Here is a 26794-nt window from a genome sequence, read left to right as displayed (position 1 = left end):
AGGCTTTTGGATTTCTCGAAAGACTTAACAAAAAAAAAGTTACATAATTGGATTAGATTCTGCAATCATACCAAGAGAATTATTATTCATTGAAAACGTAAACCCTAAAATCTCCAGCTACTAGACAATATCCACTGATTGTGCATGCTTTCCCTTTAGGAAAGAGGCTTTACGATTACAGAAATCAGCAGACAGAAGATGGGTTATTTTAATGTATTTTCTCACATCAAAACAGTAGCTGGATTACAGATGTTTTCTTATATATATTGCAGATTTGACGAGAGCCTAACTTAGATATGACTAGGATGAAGTAGACATCCATGTACGTAGAGCTTTTCCCCTTTGCTGCAGCAAGAATATATGATTTCATGCACTTGCAGTTTGGTTCCCAGAAGGAACATGCTATGGAATTATTACTGTTCTTTACTGTGATTTGGAAATCATTACGCTAAGAACTTTAACCTTACCGTTAAACTGAAGTATGATCGGTGGCATAATGTGTTTTTAGTATGTCATAAATGGTGAAAGCGAGATGAAGAAGGCGGGGTAAGTTATGGTTATGGAGAGCATTATTTATGGAAAGTTGAAAAAGTAGATAAAGGGTAGATAGATATTGTTACTCTTGATGGGGAAAATTGTCACTTTCTCTCCCCACTGTATATTTCACCATCTGCCATCTGCCCGAAGCAATCTTCACTACTGTTCATCATCACATGAAGAAGATGAACAGGACTTTTCCATTTTTCCCCAGTTGCAGAAGAGATAAAATTGTTTGATACTCTTTAAGTAAGATTTTTTATGTTTGAGTTTTGTTTGTGCATGAAATAGAAAACAGGTCGATATAATAAAAGAAGGATAGAATTTCCAGTGTTGGATTTCAAACTTGTGTTTTGCAACAAGCAAAAGGGAAGATTTTCATCTTCTTCTTCCTATTCTTAACACTGTACAGTGATGGATCCATAGAGAAAGAGAGAGAGGTTTAGCCCTTGAAAGAAAAAGCAAAAAGGCTCAAAACCAGAAGAAACATCGCACTCACAAATCACAACCAAAAACACTAATTATTCCCATAGCAAACCTCGTTCAAAACCATTTTTGTAAAATGCTTTCTGGCTGTAGTAATTGATCACAAACATACCCACAGTCTTCCATATTTTGCAGCAATGGTGGAGGGTAAAACCAACCATCCACTGAGTCCATGAAAACGAACTCGTTCTTCGGCTCGACTGAATCGTAACTCGTCCCGAGGATAGGCAACTCGACTATCTCGCTTAACTCTGACCCTGAAGATAAGTCAATCTGAGAAACCAGAGACGATACCGACGACGAAGATGACAGTGTTGAAGTGGATGTGGAAGTGGAAGATTGTGATGGTGATTGGGAGTCGAATTTGTTCATGTGAGCAGCTTTGGCCGCCGCGGCTTGGACGTCGCGTGGTGCTAAAGATACAGGCCGAGGTAACTCGTCTACGAGTTCGGGGAAGTTGAGTATAGCCAAGTTGCCCTTGATGCTTAAAGCGGCTACGTCATGCGCTCGAGCTGCCATTTCCGGTGTAGGGAAAGTGCCGAGCCAAATGCGGGATTTTTTACGTGGCTCCCGGATTTCGGACACCCATTTTCCCCAGTTCCGCATTCGGACACCGCGGTAAACGGTGTGCTTGTTCGACTCCCTCATTCTCTTCATCTTTTTATTACCATCCAAACCCATATGGTATACGGACTCGGTCGAGTTAGGAGTCGAGTGAGTCAACCTCGGTGATGACGGCGATAACGGCGGCGACGAGCTTGAATTCGAGCTGCTCTTTGTCTCTGAATGTTGCAGCTCAGCCATTTCAGGCTTTCTTCTTTAATTTTTTTTTCTCACTATGCAAAGGGAAATGTTGAGGGAATGGAATTGAATGAAGAGAGTACGAGCTTCTGAAAGAGAAAAATTAAACACCAAGGGAAGACTAAGAGAATAGGTATTAGCTATTTTTCCTTAATGAAAACCCATCATTTCCCAATGACTCATTACAACACTTATAAGTATCGAGGGAGATGACCCACAATCGGAATGGGTCGCATACCCTACAACCCCATGGTTCAATTGGGGTTACCCTTCTCTAGAACCACTCAAGCCCCATTAATTGTCATTTCATAAAAAAATATTTTAATTTTGATACGATCATCACATTATATTTATTATTAAATCATATTCATTTATAAAATTTGAATTTAAAACTTATTTAAGAGATATTCTTAGATATTTTAGATTGGAATAAGTTGTCTGTAAAAAAGATGAATTATTTATTATCAAATGATTGATTTTTTTTAAACAAATACTCTTTATAATTATCTTATATTAATAAAAACAGAGATACCAAATTATTTACTATTCGACTTTATAGAGTAACCGACATTATTTTTTTGACTTAAATCTTTACCACTTTCACGCTTCAACTGTTCATTTATCCCCTTATCTCCTTCTTCATCAATCATCACCCCATCAATGATTTTTTCTTTTTTATCTCCATTTTCACATTTTGGTCTCTATAACAAGTCTCCCCCTTGAATGTTTGGTAGAATAGGATTATATATATAGTGTGATGTAGCCAATTCCAGGGTTTATAGTACTGTCAGATAATATTTTATGATTTTTTATTGCATTACAATATATATATATATATATATATTGCCATTGATGATTGATTCTAAACTGTGTTTATAATATCAACTTGAGGCCTTTGTTCAATTGGGGTCACCAGTAGGAAGCAGTGTTGGGGAGCCTCAAACTCATATCTTCAATGGGTCCGATGACTAAGGGCGGAGCTACCCTTTGTCAAGGGGTGTCATTTGTTTTTTTTTCTTTAATTTCATATATAAAAATATTTAAAAAATTAGTATTACTTTAAAAAATAATATTAACATCATTTAAAAATAATTGACATTTTTTTAAAAAAAATTGATACTCATAATTTTTCTCTGTTTCATTTAAAAAATATTTTTTAAATTATATTGCCGTAATTTAGATTTATTGATTCTATCATTGTCTATACTCAATTTAAGAATAAAAATCGATTTTTATATTTAACATATTAAAACAATTCAGTGGATTGTTTACTAAGATATTTTAGATATTTTTTTGTATATTTTAAATTATCATATATTTTAGATATTTTTTTTATATTTTCTGTTGATAATTTATCTTTATCATCTAAAATTTTATAAATTCGTTTAGATAATATTTTCTAATGTAAAATCCTGATCGTTTGTATCTAAAATGGTGCATGGTTTTAGTGGTAATTAAGTTGATTTCCAACACTTGGGTCATGGCATCAAGGATGAGTGAGATTGCATCATGTTGGGTCCAAGGCTACTTACGACCTTGGCTGCAACGTGTTACCATTTCCAAACTAATAAAATAAAATAGTGGATTTATACATTATTTGGTTAAATTAAATGAAGATGCTCCCACATATTAAAAATGACTTCTCTTTTGCAAATCAAGAGGGTCCATTTCTCACATGGAATCGCCGACTCTAACCCTTCTTCTCTGGGAATCGTTAAGTATTTCATTTCTTTGATATTTTTAATCTTAAATACATAAATATAAATTTTTACATATATAAAATGAGTTGTGTGATCTAATTCGTGTTATAAAAATTCCGTTCCAACTAGAATTTGGCACGCATAAATTAGAATGTACTATCCCTTCATTAAATTCTAAAGTTCTGAGCCGTATGTGTTGGATTGAATGAACCACAAGTGTAACGCCAAGCTAGCATTTGCCATTAAGAGCAGTGAGAAGCATAGTTTCGTGTTAAAAGAGGTTTATACAATTTTAGAGGGACACGAATTTATAAAATTTTAGGGGTGAGAATAAATTATCGATAAAAATATATAGAAAAAATATAAGATATAAGAGAATTTAAAAATTCTACCTAACTATTAGGATAATTTAATTAATTCAGACATTAAAAATTAATGTTGGTTTAGACAAATTGCATCAAACTTCAAAATCCTCCGCAGACATTATTATCCAATCCCTGGTAAGAAATTCAAATTGTCTATTTCAAAGTTAAATATAAAAACCCATTGCTCAACAACACTAGTTCATGCATTATTTGCATTTTAGAGATAATCAAACAAGAGGTCCTCAAATTATAACCCTCATTTTAGATTAGTTCCTAAATTTTAAATCATTTTATATAATTTTCAAACTATCAATTTATTCCATTTCGATCATTCTATTATGTGTTGTTATAATTCGTTAAAATATTAATCTCTTTTTGAAGGCCATGGGAAAATGAAGAATAAAAAAAAATTGAACAGGGAAAGCTTTGTATGTTATTAAGGGTTCACATACAAAAGACACGATCGGAGCTTTGTTAAAAAACCTCCCTAGACTAAACACACGATCGGGGCTTTGTTAATAAATTTCCCTAGACCTAAATGAAGAAAAAAATGTGCCCAAAATAGAATTATCATATAACAACAATACATTTTACAGGAGACCGTAGAGCCACACCACCCATTGACAACACCTCAACCAAGCCACAAAAGTGAAGATGATACAAAACAAAGGAACACGAGGAGCTAAACACCAGCTGGTACAACAAAAGAAGTTGAAGGATCAAAATTTAATCTTTAGAAGAAAAAAATGAGCTTCGCCCATGATTATGTGAACAGTGTGTGGTCTCAAAAGAAGTTGAAAATGTACGTACACAAGTGAGCTGTAATTGATTGGAAAATTGGACCCAAAACACTAGCAATTAATAGTTAGATGTAGCTAGTTTTCTCCGAGAATTGATGAATAATTTCTACATGCATGCAATATATATCCGTACACAAAATTTGATTAGACTAATTTGGAATATGAATTCTTGGCCACATATCTGGGGGAATAGGGGCATGCGACCCCCCGTACTACTTGCATCTGCCATGGAACCACCTTACACCACCACCAACTTTAACATCATACTCCTCAGATTGTGTTTCTAGAGATCCATGATCTTCCTACCATTCAACCACTTTAACCTAATTTATCCTTTTCATGATAGAGTCATACTCATACTTGTTTATAAAACGGATTGGATTAAATAAAGACGTAGCTCCATTCTTTTTTTTAATTATTATAATAATAAATCATAAATCAAGATAATCACGTAAATTTCATGAAAAAAAATTATTATGTAAGTGTTACATCGATCCATTGACAGAATCACAACGGATTCAAAGATCCCATAAAATATGATAATGGAATAACGAGACACTTATACCTAACGCACCTTTTGGCTCTGTAATTGTAGTCTCTCCATATCCCTCATATTATGACCTTTGATGATAGAGTAGAGTTTATGAACATAAATTAATACGATAGGTCTCACAATGAATTTAATCGACCTACCAATAAATTTTATTTTCAACAGTCCGTCAATCCACTAAAATCAAGTGGTACAAAGGACACCAAGTATATAAAATGCTTCTCACCCTTCTCAAGGATAGACAGAGAATGCCCAAGAATACAATTCTTTCTTTCTCTCTTCTTTCTTCCTTCTCCCCACTTTGATCATAAAATCTATATGCAATAAATTTTAACTCCATTGATCACTTTAATCCATAATTCTCCGTACATATAAAAAAGAGTGAGTTACAACACATTCTCTAATATTGTGACCTCGACAATAAGTTTACTGATAGTAAACAAATGTTTAACATTCAATTTCTCACATCAAAATAGTGTATATATATATATATATATATATATTACTATCTAAGTTGAGAGATCTCAAACTTTGTTTAAATCTGCATATATTGGACCAATTACAAATAATTACTATCTGTATATATATGTATATATGAAAGAAGTACTGAATACAGCTCCCGAGAAAGTAATCGATCAGTATACGTATGAAATGCATATAGAGAGCGGCCTAGGTCCAGTAGTTGCAGCATCAAAGTCTTCCTTTGTTCACCAATGGCAAAACGAGGCACCTAACATGAACCCATTACAATTAATATTACCCAAAGTTAAGTGGTCAAAATAAAAAAAAACTAAAATAAAAGTGACCACAAGTGTAGTTTATCCAAAAATAATCATATTCTTGTACGGTAGACATTGTCTTTTGGTAATAAGATTGAAAATTTTAACTTATCCAGAAAAAAAAAAAAAGAATTTTTTTGCAGTACAAAACGGGTAGAGAAAAACCAGTTTCTGGGATGTGTTAATGTTTTTGTGGGGTGATCGATGATGTTTCCTGAAGGATATTACGGATTCAGACAGCTCTGAAAGAGCTTTGCAAAAACCTTAATTACCAGAGAAACGACAGCACCATGCGACTATGTCTATCGGCCATTAAATTATCTTGTTTCTATCGACATTGTTCAATATTTTTATCGTAATAAATAACCTTGGCTAAATGTATTATTGACTTGACGTACGTTTTAGCTTTTTACTGTTTTTCAATTCATTAGTAATGACAAAGTTTGGTAAATGATTGATACCAAGCAGCATAATAATAGGGTTAGATGAAGAAAAAAACCAGAAATTTGCAGTCCTAGCTGTCCCATGAGTTGGTGTAATCTGGGACAATCCTGATATGGTCAATAAATTATGTTAACTCTTTGTATCAGACACTTCATAGTCATACCTGTTAGTGATGGAGGTTTGTGTTGGAAATAAAACGCTCACACAAGCAACTTTTATTGAAGCTCAAAGAAATATTACAAGAACACTCTCACTCAAAAACAAGAACTACAACTCACTCTTATAAGACTTTGCTTCTTCACTCACTTAGAAGCTATTGATTTTTCTTGATGCTTAAAACTAAAATGGGAAGGGGTATTTATACTACTCAAGAACAATCCTACACCACACAAATAAACTAATTTAAACCATTACAAATTCAACAAATATCTAACTCTCACCTAACTAAATTGATGTAAGCAATGACATCATTAATTAAATGATGTAAGCAATGACATCTTTAATTAAATGATGTAAGTAATGACATCAATTTAGTTTGGGTTTGGGTTTAGGCTCCCATAATGGATCAAGTTTATGATCCAACACCCTCCCTTAAACTTGATCTCGTGACCCCTAGTAGGTTCCTTAATCTTAAGAAGTCTTCGCTGGTCAGTGGCTTGGTAAAAATATCAGCAACTTGATCTTGTGACTTCACATATTCAACTTCCACATCTTTTCTTGCAACACACTCCCTTATATAGTGGTAGCGAATATCAATGTGCTTGCTTCGATCATGGAATACTGGATTCTTCGCTAAGGCAATGGCTGACTTGTTGTCGACACAAACCTTGGTAGGCTCTTCTTGTATCAAACCAATCTCCTTCAATAGATTTCTAAGCCAAATTGCATGACAAACACATGAGGTAGCAGCAACATATTCCGCTTCACAAGTGGATAATGTGACAATCGGTTGTTTCTTTGACATCCATGTGAATGCAATATCTCCCATGAAAAATACGAATCCAGTAGTGCTCCTTCGATTATCTATGTCTCCACCCCAATCACTGTCGCTATATCCAACAAGCTTGTAATCATTAGAAACTGAATAGAACAAGCCAAAGTCAATTGTACCTTTCAGATAGCGAAGAATTCTCTTTGCGGCTTTAAAATGGGTGGTTGTTGGGGATTCCATGTAGCGACTAACCAATCCAACTGCGTGAAGAATATCGGGTCTCGTGCAAGTTAGATAGCGTAGACTTCCTACCAAACTTTTGAAGAATGTTGGATCTACACTTTCGCCTTCTTCATGTTTGGTCATCTTGATCCCGTATTCTGCCGGTGTGCTTATTGGCTTACAGTTCTCCATCTTGAACTTCTTCAGTATCTCCTTTGCATAGCTTTCCTGTGAAATGAAAATTCCATCATTTTGTTGCTTAACTTCAATGCCAAGGTAGTACGCCATGAGCCCCATGTCTGTCATCTCGAATTCTTTCATCATCACATCCTTGAATTCATTAAACATGCTTGGGTTGCTTCCAGTGAAGATCAAATCGTCCACGTAGAGGCACACGATCAAAATATCTTCATCTTTGATCTTGATATATAGAGCATGCTCGTAGGGACATTTGTTGAAGCCATTCTCTTGGAAGTACTTGTCGATTCGGCTATTCCATGCCCTTGGTGCTTGTTTTAGCCCGTAAAGAGCCTTCTTCAACTTCAACACCTTGTCTTCATGCCCTTTGACTTCATAGCCTGATGGTTGCTGAATGTAAAGTTCCTCTTCAAGAACTCCATTTAGGAAGGCGGACTTTACATCCATCTGTTGTATCTTCCACTTGTTTTGAGCTGCCAAAGAAATGATTAGTCTGATAGTCTCCAATCGAGCAACAGGAGCAAATACCTCATCATAGTCAATTCCAGGCTTTTGACTATAGCCTTTAGCAACTAGCCTCGCCTTGTGCCTTTCAATCTCTCCTTTGGCATTTTGCTTTGTTTTGTACACCCATTTGACACCTATCGCCTTATGTCCCTTGGGAAGTGAGGTAAGTTCCCATGTGTCATTCTTCTCGATGGCCTTGATTTCTTCGTCCATCGCATCTCTCCATTTCTTTTCTTGTACCGCTTCTTGAAAGCTCACTGGTTCACAATCGGCAAACAGACAAAATAATGTAAGATTATCTTGTCGTTCAGTTACCTCATAGAGATCTCTAAGGCTTCTTGTGCGTTGCACAACTCTTTCACTTTGACTCCAACTTGACGATGATGAAGGTGATGAGTCTCCTTGAGTGGTTGATGTTGGTGAAGTGGGTGGAGTTGCAAGCTCTTGTTGAGATTCATCTAGTTGCTCCCTCATTGTCTGCTCATCTTCTTCAAACTGAGGAAAGAAATTGAAATCATCTGTATGAGAGTTAAAATCCCATTTTCCTTCTTCGTTGAAGACCACATCTCGACTAATCACAAACTTCTTATTGTCTGGATTGTACAACTTGTAGCCCTTCGAATTAGCATCATAGCCGATGAAGATAAAACTCTCGCTTTTATCATCAAGCTTCGTTCTTCTCTCGTCTGGTACGTGAACATGGGCTATACTTCCAAAGGTTCTCAAGTGGGAAATGCCAGGCTTTCTTCCACTCCATGCCTCTTGCGGTGTCTTTCCCCATACACTTCTTGTTGGAGATCGATTTGACAAGTAGACTGCACACGATACTGCTTCCGCCCAAAATTCTTTGGGTAGTTTCTTGCTTTTGAGCATGCTTCGTGCCATGTCGAGGATTGTTCTATTCTTTCTTTCTGCCACACCATTTTTCTGGGGGGATCTAGGAACTGTCATTGGTCGACGAATTCCATTTGCTTCACAGAACTCTTGAAACTCCCTGGAAGTAAATTCTCCACCTCGATCGGATCTCATGGCTTTGATCTTTCTACCGCTTTCTCTCTCCACTGCTGCTTTGAACTTCTTGAAGACTTCAAAAACTTCTGACTTCTGTTTCAAGAAATATACCCAGGTTTTTCTTGAAAAATCATCAATGAAGAGAAGAAAATAGTTATTGTTACCGAGAGAGCTTGGCTTGATCGGTCCACACACATCGGTATGGATGAGCTCAAGTGGCTTCTTAGCTCTTGTCTCTGACTCCTTTGGAAAGCTTTTCCTGAATTGTTTCCCGACTAGACACCCTTCACAGAGTTGGTCAGGATGGTTGATGTGAGGTAGTCCTTTCACCATCTCATTCTTAGATAATAGCTCTAGACCTCCAAAATTGAGATGCCCAAATCGAAGATGCCAAAGCCATGATGCATCTTTGTAGCAAGCTTTCAGGCACTTTGCAACATCATTTTGTATGTTGATCAAGAACATTCTATTCTTTGACATCGGCACTTTAGCAATGAAGTTATTCTTATCATCTTTTATAGAAAGATTATAATTATTCATATGAATATCATAACCTTTCTCTACCAGTTGCCCTAAACTTAAAATGTTACTTTTCATATTGGGCACATAGTAGACATTTGAAATAAATTGATGTCTCCCATCTTTCAAACGGATAAGAATGTTACCTCTCCCTTTCACTGCTATTGTGGAATCATCTCCAAACGAAACATTTCCACTTACTGACTCGTCTAGCTCCACAAACATGTCTTTCCTTCCACACATGTGATTGCTTGCACCACTGTCAAGATACCAGGAATTTGCTTGGCAACCATCAGTTTCCTTTCGTGCTAGAAGAAGAGTTTCTTTGCCATCTGTCTTTTCCTCCACGTAATTGGCCTTCTCCTCAATTTTGTTGTTGGGAGCTCTACATTCTGAAGCATAATGCCCAAATTTTTTGACAATTATAACATCGAATTTGAGATTTGTCATACTTTGAGTTTGGATTAATTCTTCCACGGCCTCGTGTTGAGCTTTCTCCTTTCTCATAGTTGTTGTTGGAATTGTTATTGTTGTAATTCCAGCCTCGTCCACGACCTCGACTTCCACCTCGTCCATGGCCTCTACCTCTGCCTTGGCCACGTTGGTTTCTATCATTGCGTTGACTCTCATGCATATCCTTGAGTTGCAGCTTGAGGAGTTGCTCAGTAAACTCATGCTTCTTTTTATGCTTCTCTTCGTATGCTTGCAATGATCCTTGGAGCTGTTCGATCTTCATTTCTTCCAAGTCTTTAGTTTCTTCAATCGTCACGACGATGTGCTCAAATTTGGGATCCAACGAACGGAGTATCTTCTCTATTATCCTCACATCGTCTAACTTTTCACCATTTCTTTTTAATTGATTAGAAACAGCTACTACTCTTGAGAAATAATCTGAAATAGACTCAGATGCTTTCATGTTTAAGGATTCGAATTCACCTCTTAATGTTTGGAGACGAACCTTCTTCACTTGCTCGGATCCTTTGTAAGAGGTTTGCAGCTTCTCCCACGCTTCCTTGCTAGAGCTTGCACTTGAAATCTTTTCAAAACCATCATCATCTAATGCTTGATAGATGAGGTAGAGAGCCTTCTTGTCTCTCTTTCTTGAATCCTTCAAAGTTGTCTTTTGATCTGGTGTAAGAGTAGCAAAAACATCATCATCCGCAGGCTCATTATAGCCTTTCTCTATGATATCCCACACATCTTGTGATCCAAGAAGTGCCTTCATTTTGATACTCCAATTGTCGTAGTTGTTGTTGTTGAGTGTCGGAACTTGGAATGGTGCCATACCATTTGCCATATCTCTCAATATAATGACTTGATTTTCTGACAGCAGTCTTCCGGCGGTGCGTGGCGGTGCGTAGCGGTGCGTTACTCAGATTGAGAAAATTCTGACGGCGTCGGATTCTTCTCGTCGAGACCTTCGATCTTTCCAACTCGCTCTGATGCCACTTTGTTGGAAATAAAACGCTCACACAAGCAACTTTTATTGAAGCTCAAAGAAATATTACAAGAACACTCTCACTCAAAAACAAGAACTACAACTCACTCTTATAAGACTTTGCTTCTTCACTCACTTAGAAGCTATTGATTTTTCTTGATGCTTAAAACTAAAATGGGAAGGGGTATTTATACTACTCAAGAACAATCCTACACCACACAAATAAACTAATTTAAACCATTACAAATTCAACAAATATCTAACTCTCACCTAACTAAATTGATGTAAGCAATGACATCATTAATTAAATGATGTAAGCAATGACATCTTTAATTAAATGATGTAAGTAATGACATCAATTTAGTTTGGGTTTGGGTTTAGGCTCCCATAATGGATCAAGTTTATGATCCAACAGTTTGGACCGTGGTCGAGAGTCTTTGAAGGAAGAGTTGTGACTAGAATGGTGGTCGGAAATGTTCGAGGTTGGGGTGAAGTTGAGTAGAGTAATAGGAGGTCTAAGTGTCTTAGGTGTGAAGGTACCTAGGGAAGCCTATTTATATCTTCGCCGTATACATATTGGTCATAGGTCCTAGCTAGGTGGGGCAAGTCGTTTGCTGTTATATCAATGGAAGCCGTCATTTGATTGCCAATCGGGTCATACCCTCATCGCCGTTGGCGAGGTCTACTTTGAGCCAGGACTTGGTAGTTTTATCCCTTCTTCACCAGTTGTTTGTTACATGCGTTGCCCATACACAGACGAGTCAAGTTATAACCATGTTGTCGTCTGCATTAATTCTATACCTACTAAGCGGGACCTGAATAACCAAGATGAGCTATACATACTGCTCATGTGCATATGCAGCCCGGATTATGCAGCTTAAAATCTAGCACATTCATCATAAATAAGGCAACCGTGGGATCTGATCCAGATCTTTTCTTTCCTTTTACATCTCCATTCTTCGAGGACCGCTTCCGCCTATGTCAACTCTCGAGTTTGCTGCTCGATCAGTTTCGAAGGTTTAATCAGAGTGCCGGTTCAAAGTTGCTTCTGCCCTTTTGTGCTTCTTTTCGTATGCTTTTCTGGTTTTTTCAGGGGACAACAAGCCTTGTTCCATCATCATGCAATCAAACTACATACCTCCATTAATACGGTGTAGTTCAAATATTCAATATGTTACGTATCCGAACATGAACATCAATATACATGTCGTTTAAACACAAATGGTGATAAAGCCCTACATGTACATATATAAATACTTTTGATACATTTTATTTATTTGTTTATTTTTAAAGTTATAACCATACAAGAATTGGCATTAAAATCAATAATTACATTCATATATGTTAGGAAATAAACCAAGTACAAGTAATTTCCCTATTACCAGATTAGTGAGAATACGAAATAAAAGCGGAAAAATAATACCCGAAATTGATAACGGAGTTCAGCCAATTGTGCTTACGTCTCCGGACTGCTGCAGATCTTTTACTAAGAGAGAAAATTTACAGGTGTTTACAAAACACTCACTACTCACAAGAAAGCTTGTTATGTATGGCTCATAAAAAGTCTCGTTGTGGGTTTACGAATTATGTGGGTTGGGGGTGTGGGGGCGCAGCCCCCGCGGTACGGTACAGGGTTGATTTTGTAATTATGTACCAGGGTTTTCTATTATAAATAGAGATGTAACCTAGACCTAAAATATCATTGAATAAAATTCTAGCGCCGCCTAGGCACCGAGGACGTAAGCACATTGCCGAACCTCGTAAAATTCTCGTGTTCTTTCGTTTTCTTTACCCGTTTTCGTCAACAATTGGTATCAGATGTCAGGAGCAAAATTCGAAGTCGCGAAATTCGATGGTCAGGGTAACTTCGGATTATGGCAAACGAGGGTGAAGGATCTATTGGCGCAGCAAGGGATCTTGAAGGCTTTGCGACCTACAAAGCCGGCGTCGATGGATGAGGAAGATTGGGAAGAATTGCAGCAGCGAGCGGCAGGAACCATACGATTATGCTTGGCGGACGAGGTCATGTATCACGTCATGCATCTATCGTCTCCAGACGAAATTTGGAGGAAGTTGGAAAGTCAGTTTATGTCCAAATCCTTAACGACAAAACTGTATCTGAAGCAGCGGCTGTATGGGCTGAAGATGCAGGACGATCACGATTTGGCGCAACACGTGAATGTCTTCAATCAAATCGTTTCTGATCTGGCTCGGCTTGATGTGAAAATTGAGGATGAAGACAGAGCGATGATTCTGTTGTGTTCGTTGCCTTCCTCTTACGAACACATGGTGACTACTCTTACATATGGGAAAGAGACTATCAACGTTGAGGAGATTACTGCAGCCTTGTTGGCTCACAACCAGCGGAAGCAGAATGCAGGGGAAAGCTCTCAAGCCGATAGCTTATATGTCAAGGGTAATCGAGATCGTGGACGGAAGCCAGAGAAGGCAGGGTCCGGGAAGCGGAATTCCAGATCCAAATCCAGGGATAAGAAGACGATTCACTGTTACAAGTGCAAGGAGGCGGACATATGAAGCGAGACTGTCCGAAGTTGAAAAAGCAGACCGATGAGAAGCGTGATGGCTCATCCAAGTCTGTGAACGTGGTCGAGGATGATACTTCTGATTGCAGTGAGGGTGATATGCTTTCTATTTCAACGACACAATTGACGGATGCTTGGATTCTTGATTCTGGATGTTCTTATCACATCACGCCAAATAGGGAATGGTTTTCGACATACAGGCCGGTTAATTCTGGTTCGGTTTATTTGGGTGATGATCGATGTTGCAATATTGTTGGTATTGGTGATGTCAGAATTAAGATGCACGATGGCTCCGTTCGGACGTTGAGTGGTGTTCGACATATCCCAGACTTGAAGAAGAATTTGATTTCCTTGGGCACTTTGCACAATAATGGTTTTATCCCTAAGGCTGACGAGGATAGGGAAACCATTCGGATTGTTAAAGGAGCATTGACTGTGATGAAAGGCAAGATGACTGCAGGGAATATCTACAGATTGTTAGGGAGTACCGTTGTAGGTGGAGTTCACTCTGTTGAGTCCTGTGATGATACGACAAAATTGTGGCATATGCGCCTTGCTCATCTTAGTGAACGTGGTATGGCAGAATTACACAAGAGAAACTTGTTGCATGGTGTCAAAAGCTGTAAGCTCGATTTTTGCAAGTATTGTGTTCTTGGTAAACAGACTAAAGTCCGTTTCAAGACTGCGAAGCACACAACTCAAGGGATTCTTGATTATGTGCATTCTGATGTATGGGGGCCTTCCACGACATCGTCTTTGGGTGGATCTAGGTACTATGTTACTTTTATTGATGATTTTTCACGGAAAGTTTGGGTGTATTTTTTGAAACAGAAATCTGAAGTTTTTGAGAAGTTCAAGCTGTGGAAAGCTGAGGTAGAAAACCAAACAGGACGAAAAATCAAGTGTTTGCGGTCTGACAATGGTACGGAGTACACAGATTCACAGTTCCTACAATTCTGTAAGGAGCATGGGATTCAGAGGCATTTTACAGTGCGCAAGACACCACAACAGAATGGTGTTGCGGAACGAATGAACAGGTCGTTGAATGAAAGAGCCAGATGTTTGCGGTTGAATGCGGGGTTTCCCAAACACTTCTGGGCTGAGGCTGTTAACATGGCGTGTTACCTTATCAACAGATCGCCAAGGGCATCGCTGGCTGGGAAAGTTGCAGAAGAGGTATGGACTGGTCATGATGTTAGTTTTGATAACTTACGGATTTTTGGTTGTCCTGCTTATGTGCATGTACCTGCTGATGAGAGATCCAAACTTGATGCAAAATCGAAGGAGTGCATTTTTCTGGGTTACAAGAAAGGTGTCAAAGGATTCAAGTTCTGGGATCCAGTTGCGAAGAAAGTTGTGATTAGTATAGATGTCGTTTTTGATGAACAGTCTATGTTGCAGCAGAAGCAAGACACGACAGTGGTAGATTTCGAGCAGTTTCCAGTTGAGAAACCAGAAACTTCTCAACCGACTTCTGGTGGTTCCACTACGGATGATTTGCAGGATTATAGTCTCGCCAGAGACAGGGTGAGACGGACGAATATAAAGCCTCCGAACAGATTGAGTTTTGAAGACTTGGTATCTTTTGCACTTACTATTAGCAGTGATGATCCAGTTACTTTTCATGATGCCGTTACTAGTCAGGAAAACGACAAGTGGATGGCAGCCATGGTTGAGGAGATGGAGTCTTTGAATCACAATCGCACATGGGAGTTAGTTCCCCTTCCTGAGGGTAAGAAGCCGATTGGTTGCAAATGGGTGTATAAGAAGAAACCAGCAGTAACAGAAAAAGAGGGGGAGAAGTTCAAGGCTCGTTTGGTAGTGAAGGGTTTTTCACAGCAGAAAGGAGTTGATTATGATGAAATCTTTTCTCCTGTGGTCAGGCACACTTCAATCCGAGCAGTACTTGCATTGGTGGCTAGTTGGGATTTGCATTTAGAGCAGATGGATGTTAAAACTGCTTTTTTGCATGGTGATTTAGAGGAGCAGATCTACATGCGGCAACCTGAAGGTTTCACTCAACCTGGAAACGAGCATTTAGTTTGCAGATTGAAGAAATCTTTGTACGGGTTAAAACAGTCTCCGAGACAGTGGTATAAACGGTTTGACTCCTATATGATCAAGATTGGCTACAACCGATGTGAGTATGATTGTTGTGTCTATGTTAAGAGCCTTGATGATGGTTCTTTTATTTTCTATTACTGTATGTTGGTGATATGTTGATTGCTGCGAAGAACATGGATGATGTTATCGGTTTGAAAACTTTATTGAGTCAGGAATTTGATATGAAAGATTTAGGTGCTGCAAAGAAAATTCTTGGAATGGAAATTTGCAGGGACAGAGACTCAAGGAAACTGCGGCTATCTCAACGGGGTTATGTTGAGAAAATGCTAGAAAGGTTTGCGATGAGCAGCGCGAAACCAGTTAGCACTCCATTGGCGAATCACTTTAAGCTCTCATCAGAACAGTGCCCTAAGACAGATAAGGAAGCTGAAAATATGGCAAAGGTTCCGTATTCTAATGCTGTTGGCTGCTTGATGTATGCGATGGTATGTACTCGTCCTGATTTAGCTCATGCTGTTAGTCAAGTTTGTAAGTACATGTCTAAACCTGGTAAGCAACATTGGGATGCAGTCAAGTGGATCTTTCGGTACTTAAAGGGTACTGTGGGACATGGAATTGTTTTTGGGAGTCAGCGGGATAATCCTTTGGTTGTAGGATATGTGGATTCAGATTATGCAGGTGACTTGGATAATAGAAGATCTACGACAGGGTATGTGTTTACTCTTGGTGGAGGGCCTATTTGCTGGAAGTCTACTGTTCAATCTGTCGTGGCACTATCTACAACTGAAGCTGAATACATGGCAGCGGCTGAAGCTGCAAAAGAAGCTTTATGGCTTACTGGTTTAGTGAAGGAGTTGGGTGTTCAACAAGGTGGAGTTCAGTTGCTTTGTGATAATCAAAGTGCTATTCACTTGGCTAAGAATCAGGTGTATCGTGCTAGAACTAAACATATTGATGTAAGGTTCCACAAGATCAGAGAGTTGGTTGCATCTGAAGAGGTTTTGTTTCAGAAGGTACATACTGATGAGAATGCCGCTGATATGTTCACCAAGCCAGTTACGACAGACAAGTTCAAGCATTGCTTGGACTTGTTGAATGTTTCGAGTTGTTAAAGAAGCAAGGTAACCCAACCCACATTGAAGTTTCCAAGGGGCAGGATATTCGCCAAGGTGGAGATTTGTTATGTATGGCTCATAAAAAGTCTCGTTGTGGGTTTACGAATTATGTGGGTTGGGGGTGTGGGGGCGCAGCCCCCGCGGTACGGTACAGGGTTGATTTTGTAATTATGTACCAGGGTTTTCTATTATAAATAGAGATGTAACCTAGACCTAAAATATCATTGAATAAAATTCTAGCGCCGCCTAGGCACCGAGGACGTAAGCACATTGCCGAACCTCGTAAAATTCTCGTGTTCTTTCGTTTTCTTTACCCGTTTTCGTCAACAAAGCTCTCTAGTATTGGGAGAAAGAAATGATTTTTGGAATAGTTTTGAAGCTAAATGAGCTAGGGTATTTATAGTTGAAACTTAAGGACTTAATCTTGTAAATACCCTAAAGCCTAGGTATTAATTGTGATTATACCATTATCATTTTTCAACAAACATCTACCAAACTTTGAAAAACTATTTTCAAAGAAACATTTACCAAACTTTGAAAACCATTTTCAAAGAAACATTTACCAAACTTTGAAAACCATTTTTTCAAAGTTGGTTACCAAACTTGAAAACCATTTTAATACTTTCAACAATCTCCCACTTGAAGACTGATTTTAATATGTCTTCACACCTCGATCAATGCAACAACTTTTCTAGTCTTGTTACTTTAGCATGCCAACTGAAGTTGAACACAACTTCAGTTTGTCTGTAGTCACCGTCTTTGTCAACATGTCTGCTGGATTTTGAGCTCCACTGATCTTTTCAAGTTTCAAAATCCCATCTTCCAAAAGAGACCGGATAAAATGATATCGCAATTGTATGTGCTTTGTCCTGGAATGAAAAGACGGATTCTTTGCTAGATGTATAGCACTTTGACTGTCGCAATACAAGACATTGTTATCTTGTTTCTTGCCTAACTCTTCCAAGAAACTTTGGAGCCAAACCATCTCCTTGCTAGCTTCCGTAACAGCGACATATTCTGCTTCAGTTGTGGAGAGAGCAACTATCTTCTGTAGTTGAGAAACCCAACTCACTGCGGTTCCTCCTAGAGTATAGACATACCCTGTAGTGCTCCTTCTGATGTCAACATTTCCGGCTAAGTCAGCATCTACATAGCCTGTCAGTATCGTATCTCCACCTTTGAAACAAAGTGCTTTGTTTGTGGTACCCCACAGATATATGAGGATCCATTTGACTGCTTCCCAGTGTACCTTGCCCGGATTATTCATGTACCTGCTAACAGCTCCCACTGCTTGAGCAATATCTGGTCTGGTACAAACCATGGCATACATCAGACTTCCAATTGCTGAGGCATACGGCACCTTCACCATGTGTGCACGTTCTTCCTCCGTCTTTGGTGACTGTTCTTTGGAGAGTCTGAAATGAACACCTAAAGGTGTACTTACTGGTTTAGCATCTTGCATGTTGAACCTGGAGAGCACTTTGTTGATGTACTCAGCCTGTGATAATATTAAAGTCCCCGACTTTGTGTCTCTCTTGATCCTCATCCCAAGAATCTGCTTTGCAGCGCCCAGATCCTTCATAGCAAACTGCTTTGACAATTTTTGCTTCAAGTTTATAATCTCTTGCATGTCTGAGCCTGCAACGAGCATGTCATCAACGTACAACAATAAAATAATGAAGTTATTGTCGAACCTCTTGATGTAGCAAAAATGATCTGCTTGGCATCTGGTAAAACCACTGCTACTCATGAAACTATCGAACTTCTTGTACCACTGTCTAGGAGCTTGTTTTAAACCATACAAGCTCTTCTTCAACCTGCATACCAGGTTTTTCTTGCCTGCCTCTATGAAGCCTTCTGGCTGCCTCATATAGATTTCTTCCTCCAAATCACCATGAAGGAAAGCTGTCTTTACATCTAACTACTCAAGATGTAAATTCTCTGCAGCTACAATTTTCAACACCAGTCTGATTGTAGACAATTCCACGACTGGAGAGAAAATTTCATTGTAGTCAATACCTTCTTTTTGCTGAAAACCTTTGACAACCAATCTCGCTTTGTAGCGTTTGCTCCCATCGTGCTCTTCTTTGATCCTGTAAATCCACTTGTTGTGAAGCGCTTTCTTGCCTGGTGGTAATTCAGCTAATTCTCACGTCTGATTTGACATAAGCGAGTCCATCTCATCTTTCATGGAAGACTCCCACTTGACTGAATCCTCCACTTGCATTGCTTCATCATAGCACTCTGGTTCACCATTATCAGTCAGCAACAAGTAGTGCAAAGAAGGAGAATACCGTTGGGTTGGTTTAGGAATTCTGGAGGAGCGTCTTAGTTCTGGTGTGCCTGGTTTTTCCTCTTGAACTGCTTCAGGACTGATCTGAACATCATTTCCAGAAATCTCCTCGAACTCAGCAAATTCCTTTGTTTCAGCTTCGGTATTACTTGATTCTGCGGTTGACCTGTCTTTGTACATCACATTTTCATTAAAAATGACGTCTCTGCTTCTAATGATCTTCCGATTTTCGTAGTCCCAAAACCGGTAACCAAACTCATCACCACCGTAACCAACAAATACGCATTTGTTGGACTTGGCATCAAGTTTACTTCTTTCAGCAGAGTTTATGTGTACATAAGAAATACAACCAAAACACTCTTAAGTGTGAAAGGTTTATTTCTTTCTTGCTCCAAGCTTCCTCTGGTATTCCGCCATCCAAAGGAACTGAGGGCCCACAGTTGATCAGGTAAGCTGCAGTGTTGATAGCTTCAGCCCATAGAAATTTGGGCAATCCGGCATGTATCCTCATGCTTCTGGCACGTTCATTCAGAGTTCTGTTCATGCGCTCTGCTACGCCATTCTGCTGCGGTGTTATGGGAACTGTTGTCTCCATCTTGATCCCATTGTTTGCGCAGAAATCTCTGAATCTACTATCTCTGTACTCTCCTCCATTGTCAGACCTCAATCGCTTGACTTTTAAACCAGTCTCATTTTCCACCATGGCCTTCCATTTTCTGAAGGTATCGAAAACTTCTGATTTCTTCTTCAGAAAATAAACCCACACCTTCCTTGTTGAATCATCGATGAAGGTGACATAATATAGTGAGCCTGTAAGAGATGAAACTGGGGATGGTCCCCATACATCAATATGAACCAATTCTAACCTTTCTGCCTTGGGTGTCTTGCCAATCTTTGCAAAACTGACTTTCTTTTGTTTGCCAAAGATGCAATCCTCGCATAGTCCGACATCTACATTCTTTAGATCCGGCATCTTCCCTTTTGACAGAAGTATCTTCATTTCTTTCTCGCTCATATGGCCAAGCCTTTGGTGCCATAGGTTTGATTTTCCATCAACATCTGCTACTGCAATGATATTCTCTAAATTTGAGGTTACATAGAGAGTATCAGTCTTCTTACTACGAGCAATGACGAGTGCTCCTTTGGTAATCTTCCATTCACAGCCTGAAAAGGTTGTACTGTATCCTTCTCTATCAAGCTGTCCTACAGAAATCAAATTTCTTTTGAGACCAGGAATATGTCTCACTCCTGTCAGCTTCTAGGTGGTCTGGTTTGGCAGCTTTATTCGGATGTCTCCTTTTCCGACGATCTTCAAGGTTTCATCATCAGCAAGATGAACCTTCCCAAAATCACCACTGACATAGTTCTCCATGATTTCTTAGCATGGCGTGGAGTGGAAAGATGCCCCTGGATCCAAAATACATGATTCAATCGGACTGTTGACTCTTAAAATCATAGCATCACCTGTCTCCTCCGTCATGTTGGCAGATTCCTGTGCGCCGGTATTTTTCTTCGGTGCTCGACAATCTCTTTTGAAGTGGCCCTTCTTGCCGCAATTATAACAGGTAAAATCTTTATTTCTTGTTCTTGATTTTCCCCTTCTGGATTTCGATCTACCACGATTTGAATTTCTTTCTGAAGTTCTCCCTCTGGACTCCGTGTGCAAGGCTGAGGAGGTTGATGCTTCACCCGATTCTCTCCGTCGAATTTCTTCGCTCAGTACCAGATCTCGAACATCGTCGAATTTTAATTTGTTGTTTCCCGACGAACTGCTGACTGCTGTAACAAAACACTCACTACTCACAAGAAAGCTCTCTAGTATTGGGAGAAAGAAATTATTTTTGGAATAGTTTTGAAGCTAAATGAGCTAAAGTATTTATAGTTGAAGCTTAATGACTTAATCTTGTAAATACCCTAAAGCCTAGGTATTAATTATGATTATCCCATTATCATTTTTCAACAAACATCTACCAAACTTTGAAAAACTATTTTTCAAAGAAATATTTACCAAACTTTGAAAACTATTTTCAAAGAAACATTTACCAAACTTTGAAAACTATTTTTTCAAAGTTGGTTACCAAACTTGAAAACCATTTTAATACTTTCAACAATATATTATAAAATAGTTAGATTATAAAACTAGAATATATCTAGATAATTCTATTATACATATCGAATTTACAAATGATATAACTTGGAATTCAAGTGCTTTACATTCCCAAAATCTTGAAGAATTTACCGACGATTTATGATTGATCCATGTTATTTAACATTTTAGAATTCAAAGAGGGGATCACGGTCAAGATCTCATTTTGGAGTTGCATTGGCCTAAAAACTCCATGGAAACCATATGGAACTCTAAATGCCAAGGTGATTTTGGCTACAGGCTTGCTGGTAAAGCTCTTTGCTTCAATGATAAGGACCTGTTTGCAATTTAAAAAATAAAATAAAATAAATGAATAACACTTATGTCCAAAAATAGATTTATTATTCAGCAGCTTAAAATCAGCAATTACTTGAGATATATTGGTATCTTCATTGTGAACAAACGTGATAACCCAACCATCATCTTCTTCAACACCTTTGTCTTTAGGGACAAATGCAGCTCCACTGCAGAAAGTGTTCTTCTCAAACATATGATATTCCACCTTTTTCAACCCTAGATTTTCTCCCTAGTTTCAACATAAAAAATGGATGATGTTAGTTAACCGACAGATAGCTGATGAACAGAATTAGAAAAGAAAATTTGAGGGACCTAATTCAAATACCAAGTAAGATTCAGGGTTCTGCTCTCCAAAATACAGCTTTGCAAGACCTCCATATTTTGCCATGCCTGGAATAGAGGGACTATAAGCTTAATTTGACCATAGTGAAAGTATAAGCTGTGGAACTATTTTATGGCTGACTTACCTGATGCAGAACTTGCAATGGAATCACGTACTTGGGAATACCCATACTTGTTTTCAAGTCCTATGAAAGCTTCATTAATAAATGGAAAATCAAGGGCAAAATCAGTCCCTGTTAGATTCCTCTCCTTTACATCACCAGTTTGCATGTTCATTCGCCATTCATAAGGACGAGGAAACACTAATTGGTCTTCTGATACTGAATCAATGCTTCCTCCGGTGGAGTTTAAAGGCCTGAATTTTCTCGAGAACCAATCAAATTTGTTCTTTCCCTTTTCAGGCCCTGGAATTACTGATTCAAGAGCTCTGCATCCCCATACCACAACCTGTTGGAAGTTAAAACAAGGACATTTTGTTATATTTATCATTTAGGGACGGCAGAATCCGAGGCGAAGTTGAATGTGCATGCAGGGATGAAGCTACTGCATGTCCTCTTAAAAAGGGAAAATTCGTTTTAAAGTCCCTTTAATATCCCTAATATCAGTGCAGTAAGAAAGTTGAAATTTACAGTGATTCCGGCTATAGTTTTTACCTCGTCGCCATCTTCAAAACTATTGAAGAGATGAAATGTGCAGTTGGGTTTAACCGTAAACCACTGAATCGAATCTGCATCACCGTAACGAGGCATTATGCCGATTCTTGCATTTCCTTCTTTTAAATATTTTATTAATCTACATGACAACATTGGCAATCTTTTAGAAGAATTAAGCTTCAAAAAGGACAATTTTGTATAAAGAATTGAACTCACGGGCCACCACCAACAAGCCTCTTCAAGTCCAACGATAAAGGCTGGTCCATAAATACGTTGTACCTTGCAAAAGGAAAATCCACCTCAGATTTTAATGTGTGAAAATAAATATCACACACGAGTATTTATAGTGTGTTATATTCGTCTTTTAAATTTAATTCATCGAACATCTTCAAATAATGACTCATTTTAAATTAGTTTACCTCTGCGTAACTCCGATTTCATGGCATAGGATGCATCTATCTAATTTCAGATCAGCTTTGTGGAGCAATTTCTGTCCATCTTCTATAGTAAATGAACACACTTTAGAAGGTGGCAACTGGCCAAGCTCAGCTAAAAGCAAAAGATGAAAAAAAAAAAAAAAAACAAACCTGAAATTACTCCCAATTCAGCAAAAGGCTTAGTTGCATCAATCCCCATAATAACTAACTCCCCACTGCCTGGAGCTTTCTGTTGCAGAATAAATTAACGTAGCAAAGATGAGATATATATTCGTCTAAATCCTCAGGTGTTTACTGTTGAGAGTCAAGTCAGATCAAATCTCTAAATGAATGGTATTTAAGTCGAGTCAGATCATGAGTTATGTATATAATCAGTGTAGGGAAAGAGAAAGAACCTTTGGATGAGAGCAAAATGGCCTGTTCCAAGCTCCATTAACATCCCAATCATCCAAAGTTTGTAGTGAAAGGATGTTGATCTCTTGAGGTACGTGGTTTTCAGCAATTGAGTACGTCTTCCCGGCATGCTCAAACACATTGGTATTACTCATATCTTTGTTTACTTTACCAAATCTCAACTGAGACAAATTGTAAATTGGATCAAACACTTTAAAAGCCACACGTCATTGCAGCTTAAGAGATAACAGATTCTATGAATAGGGATGACGAGGAAACCAAGTATGATTATTATAAGGTCAGGGTGAGTCGAAATCTGATAGTTTTAGAGATTTTAATGTCCCCGCGTACCAATTAAGTAAAAATCTGAAAAATCAGGAAGGATAAGCCAATCCCACCATGTTAAACAAATAAGCAGACAAAACAGCCGGTGAATCCCCTTCAATGGCCGGTAGGAACGACGGTTTATTCCGTTGTTTTTCGAGCTTGAACGTGTCGGTTTCGACATATCTGTTTTTGTAAACAACGGTCCAGCCTCCGTCAAGACCGTTGCAGAAATATAAAGCATGAAGCATTCCTTCTCCTTCTATCCAAGTGTAACTTGAGCTCCCAAACATGGAACTTGTCGATGTTAATGCTCCAAACATGGGGTTTGATCCTACAATTATTGCAATAACCAAGGACCTATTGAGAAGTATTCCTGTTCACAATCACAATTGAATTATAAGGGTTAAAATATGTTGCTAGTCCCTGTGTTTTAACGAAGTTCGAGCTTTTGAGTTCAATTGTTGACTTATTTAGTATGGGAGACCAAAATGAAATTAAAAACATTTGGGGGCAAAGCTATAAATTTAATTTTGAAGGGTTGAAATTGAATTATAGACAATTAAGAAGAACAAAAACTAGTATTATCCAATGAGACCACATCATAGAATTTAACTTTTGGACTGTAATGAGAAGCATCAACTTCAAATACAAAATAGTAAGATTCTACCGATTCATAGCACAAAACCAAAGTTGAATTTGAGGGATTTTCTTTTTGTTGATTAGAATAATGGTTGAATTTTCTGTGGTTATTTCTATCACGTCTTTACAAATTATAATCGTCACCAAAAACAAAGGTGCAGGCATTACATGTCGGATCAGACCAACTTAGCCTTTTGGTCAATGTTTTTAGTTGGTGTCTTGTAAGAAAGTATCCTTGAGATTCAAACGACATATAAAACATGCTTCTCCAATTCGGTTAATACATATGTCAAAAGATGCATTTACATATTAGGCTGAGGACTAAAAATACATTTTTCGTAAAAGCAGAGGATATGATTAGAAATTATCAAATTGTAGTAGGTAGGATTAAATTCGTCAAAAATGTATGATATAAGGATCCTGTACACAAGTTGACCAATTTTAATCAAAATTCGATGATGGTATACCTATGCAATCAAACCAACTTCAGTATTAATTGAACTAAAACTTTTTAGTAAAAAATACCAGTGTATGATGATTAAATCTCAAACTTTGTCAAAACACAGGGAATAGCAGCGTATTTTGACACATGTTTTCGTCCTAAAAGATACCGTCGCTTGGAAGGTTGTATTCCTCCTAAAATTTAACTCAAATTCAGACAAATATTGGAATAATAAAGTGATTATATGAATGACAGACCGTTTCTCATGTAGACACCTTCTGCAAAACCATCTGGTATTTCCCCTTCAATGTTGCTGACTTGAACGCCTTCTTTTAACTCATCTACTGGCGCAAAATTACTCTGTTACATGACATTATCCATCGTAAATTCGAAATGACTCGAATTCAAAATGATCTTAAACCCAACACGGATTGACCCGTATGTATACTACCTGAGATGGGAGCAATGGCTGATCAACGAACTCGAACACGGAATCAACAAATGCGTCGACAAGCTTGAGACGAGTGTTCTTTACACCCGCATCTATTCGCAATGGAAGTTGCTGTATTTCTTTCAAAAATGGCTGCCCAAACAACAAAATCAATGAGAAAAATGAAAGAGTTCTGGGTTTTCAATTACAAGAAAACTGACCTTGAACGCAGATAAAAGTGTGGATTTCAAGTGATCGAAGTTGGGTGATGATATTGAAGGCTTTTGAGCAGAGCAATGGACGTGAAACGGCGAACAAGAAGATGCCATTTGATCTCTATGTTATCTGTTTCATAGTTTGGACACTTTTTGAACCAATAATATATAGAGAAGCTACGATGTTGTCACTCCCAATTGCGAACGGAGTTTTTAATTAATCTTTAGGGGTGTTTGGATTAACTAATATGAGATTACCGAGGAAATAGAATGTCATTCTATCGTTTGGTTGGTCAGTAATCTTATTCTTTGGTAATTTTATATTACCAACAATGATATTTTGGGGTATATTACCGAGAATGTGATTACTCCGTTCTTTTGTTGGATTACCGGAGTTTTGAACTAAAATGCCCTTAATTTTTTTCTTCAAAAATATCCTTCTTCAGTCGTTGAATAATAAAAATTCTACGAAAGTTAAATTATAAATTTATCCTTAAACTATTTTAGATTTACAAAAAAAAAAAAATTCATAATTAGATTTTTATAAGAAGTTTAGGGGTTAAAATAAAATTTTACCCTTTCATTAAACCATTTATCTTCTCAATTTTGTAAAAAAAATTTATATGAATTTTAAGAATTTAATTTTTTTAAGAAAAATATATAAATTAATTATAGTAATATTATAGTAGAATTCAACTTGTTAAAAAATATATATATAATAAGGATAATCTGGTAAAATATATATTTCAATAATCTTTTATTCTTTTAACCAAACAATGTAATCTTAAATTCATGCTAAACGATCCAAACACAAAATATAACATTCCTAGTAATCTTATTCCCGTCGGTAATCCTATTCCCACTGGTAATCTTATTCCCACTGGTAATCTTACATTCCGTGAACCAAACTCACCCTTAGGCTTAATTAACAATCTGATACTTAAATGTATAATCTTTAGGGTTAATTAATCTTCTTTTGTTTTGGATATTTTTTATTTAGATAATTTAAGGTTTATTTTTTAAAAAAAAAAATTGTCAAATGAGTTTTCGTATTCGAGTCATTTGAATTTGGGTTCGACACCCAAATTCAGACCAATTTAGGTTTGAATCACCCTAGATTAGAGGTTGTCATGGATCGAGGCGGATCAAACTTTTATATATCCAAACTCG

General features: G+C 37.8%; 2 protein-coding genes across 2 annotated transcripts; both read right to left on the bottom strand.

The window, feature by feature from the left end:
- Window positions 1-938: 938 nt before the first annotated feature.
- Window positions 939-1967, bottom strand: LOC120204396 (dehydration-responsive element-binding protein 3-like). The gene has a single exon (XM_039204493.1). It carries the CDS (start codon window positions 1825-1827, stop codon window positions 1081-1083), a length of 747 nt encoding a protein of 248 aa, XP_039060424.1. The 5' UTR covers window positions 1828-1967; the 3' UTR covers window positions 939-1080.
- Window positions 1968-21549: 19582 nt separating this feature from the next.
- On the bottom strand, window positions 21550-25750 carry LOC120204402 (carotenoid 9,10(9',10')-cleavage dioxygenase-like). The gene is made up of 13 exons (XM_039204499.1): window positions 25631-25750; window positions 25431-25562; window positions 25237-25339; window positions 23970-24229; window positions 23574-23753; window positions 23329-23407; window positions 23161-23242; window positions 22958-23020; window positions 22742-22880; window positions 22214-22535; window positions 22072-22136; window positions 21820-21975; window positions 21550-21726 (listed from the first exon to the last, which is right to left on the bottom strand). Exons 1-13 carry the CDS (start codon window positions 25736-25738, stop codon window positions 21550-21552), a joined length of 1866 nt encoding a protein of 621 aa, XP_039060430.1. The 5' UTR covers window positions 25739-25750.
- Window positions 25751-26794: the final 1044 nt, after the last annotated feature.

Source organism: Hibiscus syriacus, unplaced genomic scaffold (assembly GCF_006381635.1).
Source record: "Hibiscus syriacus cultivar Baekdansim isolate YM2019G1 unplaced genomic scaffold, ASM638163v2 tig00010869_pilon, whole genome shotgun sequence".
Classification (NCBI taxonomy): Eukaryota; Viridiplantae; Streptophyta; class Magnoliopsida; order Malvales; family Malvaceae; genus Hibiscus; species Hibiscus syriacus.
The sequence above is the reverse complement of the archived record's forward strand: the minus strand, read 5'-3'. Positions and strand labels throughout refer to the sequence as shown.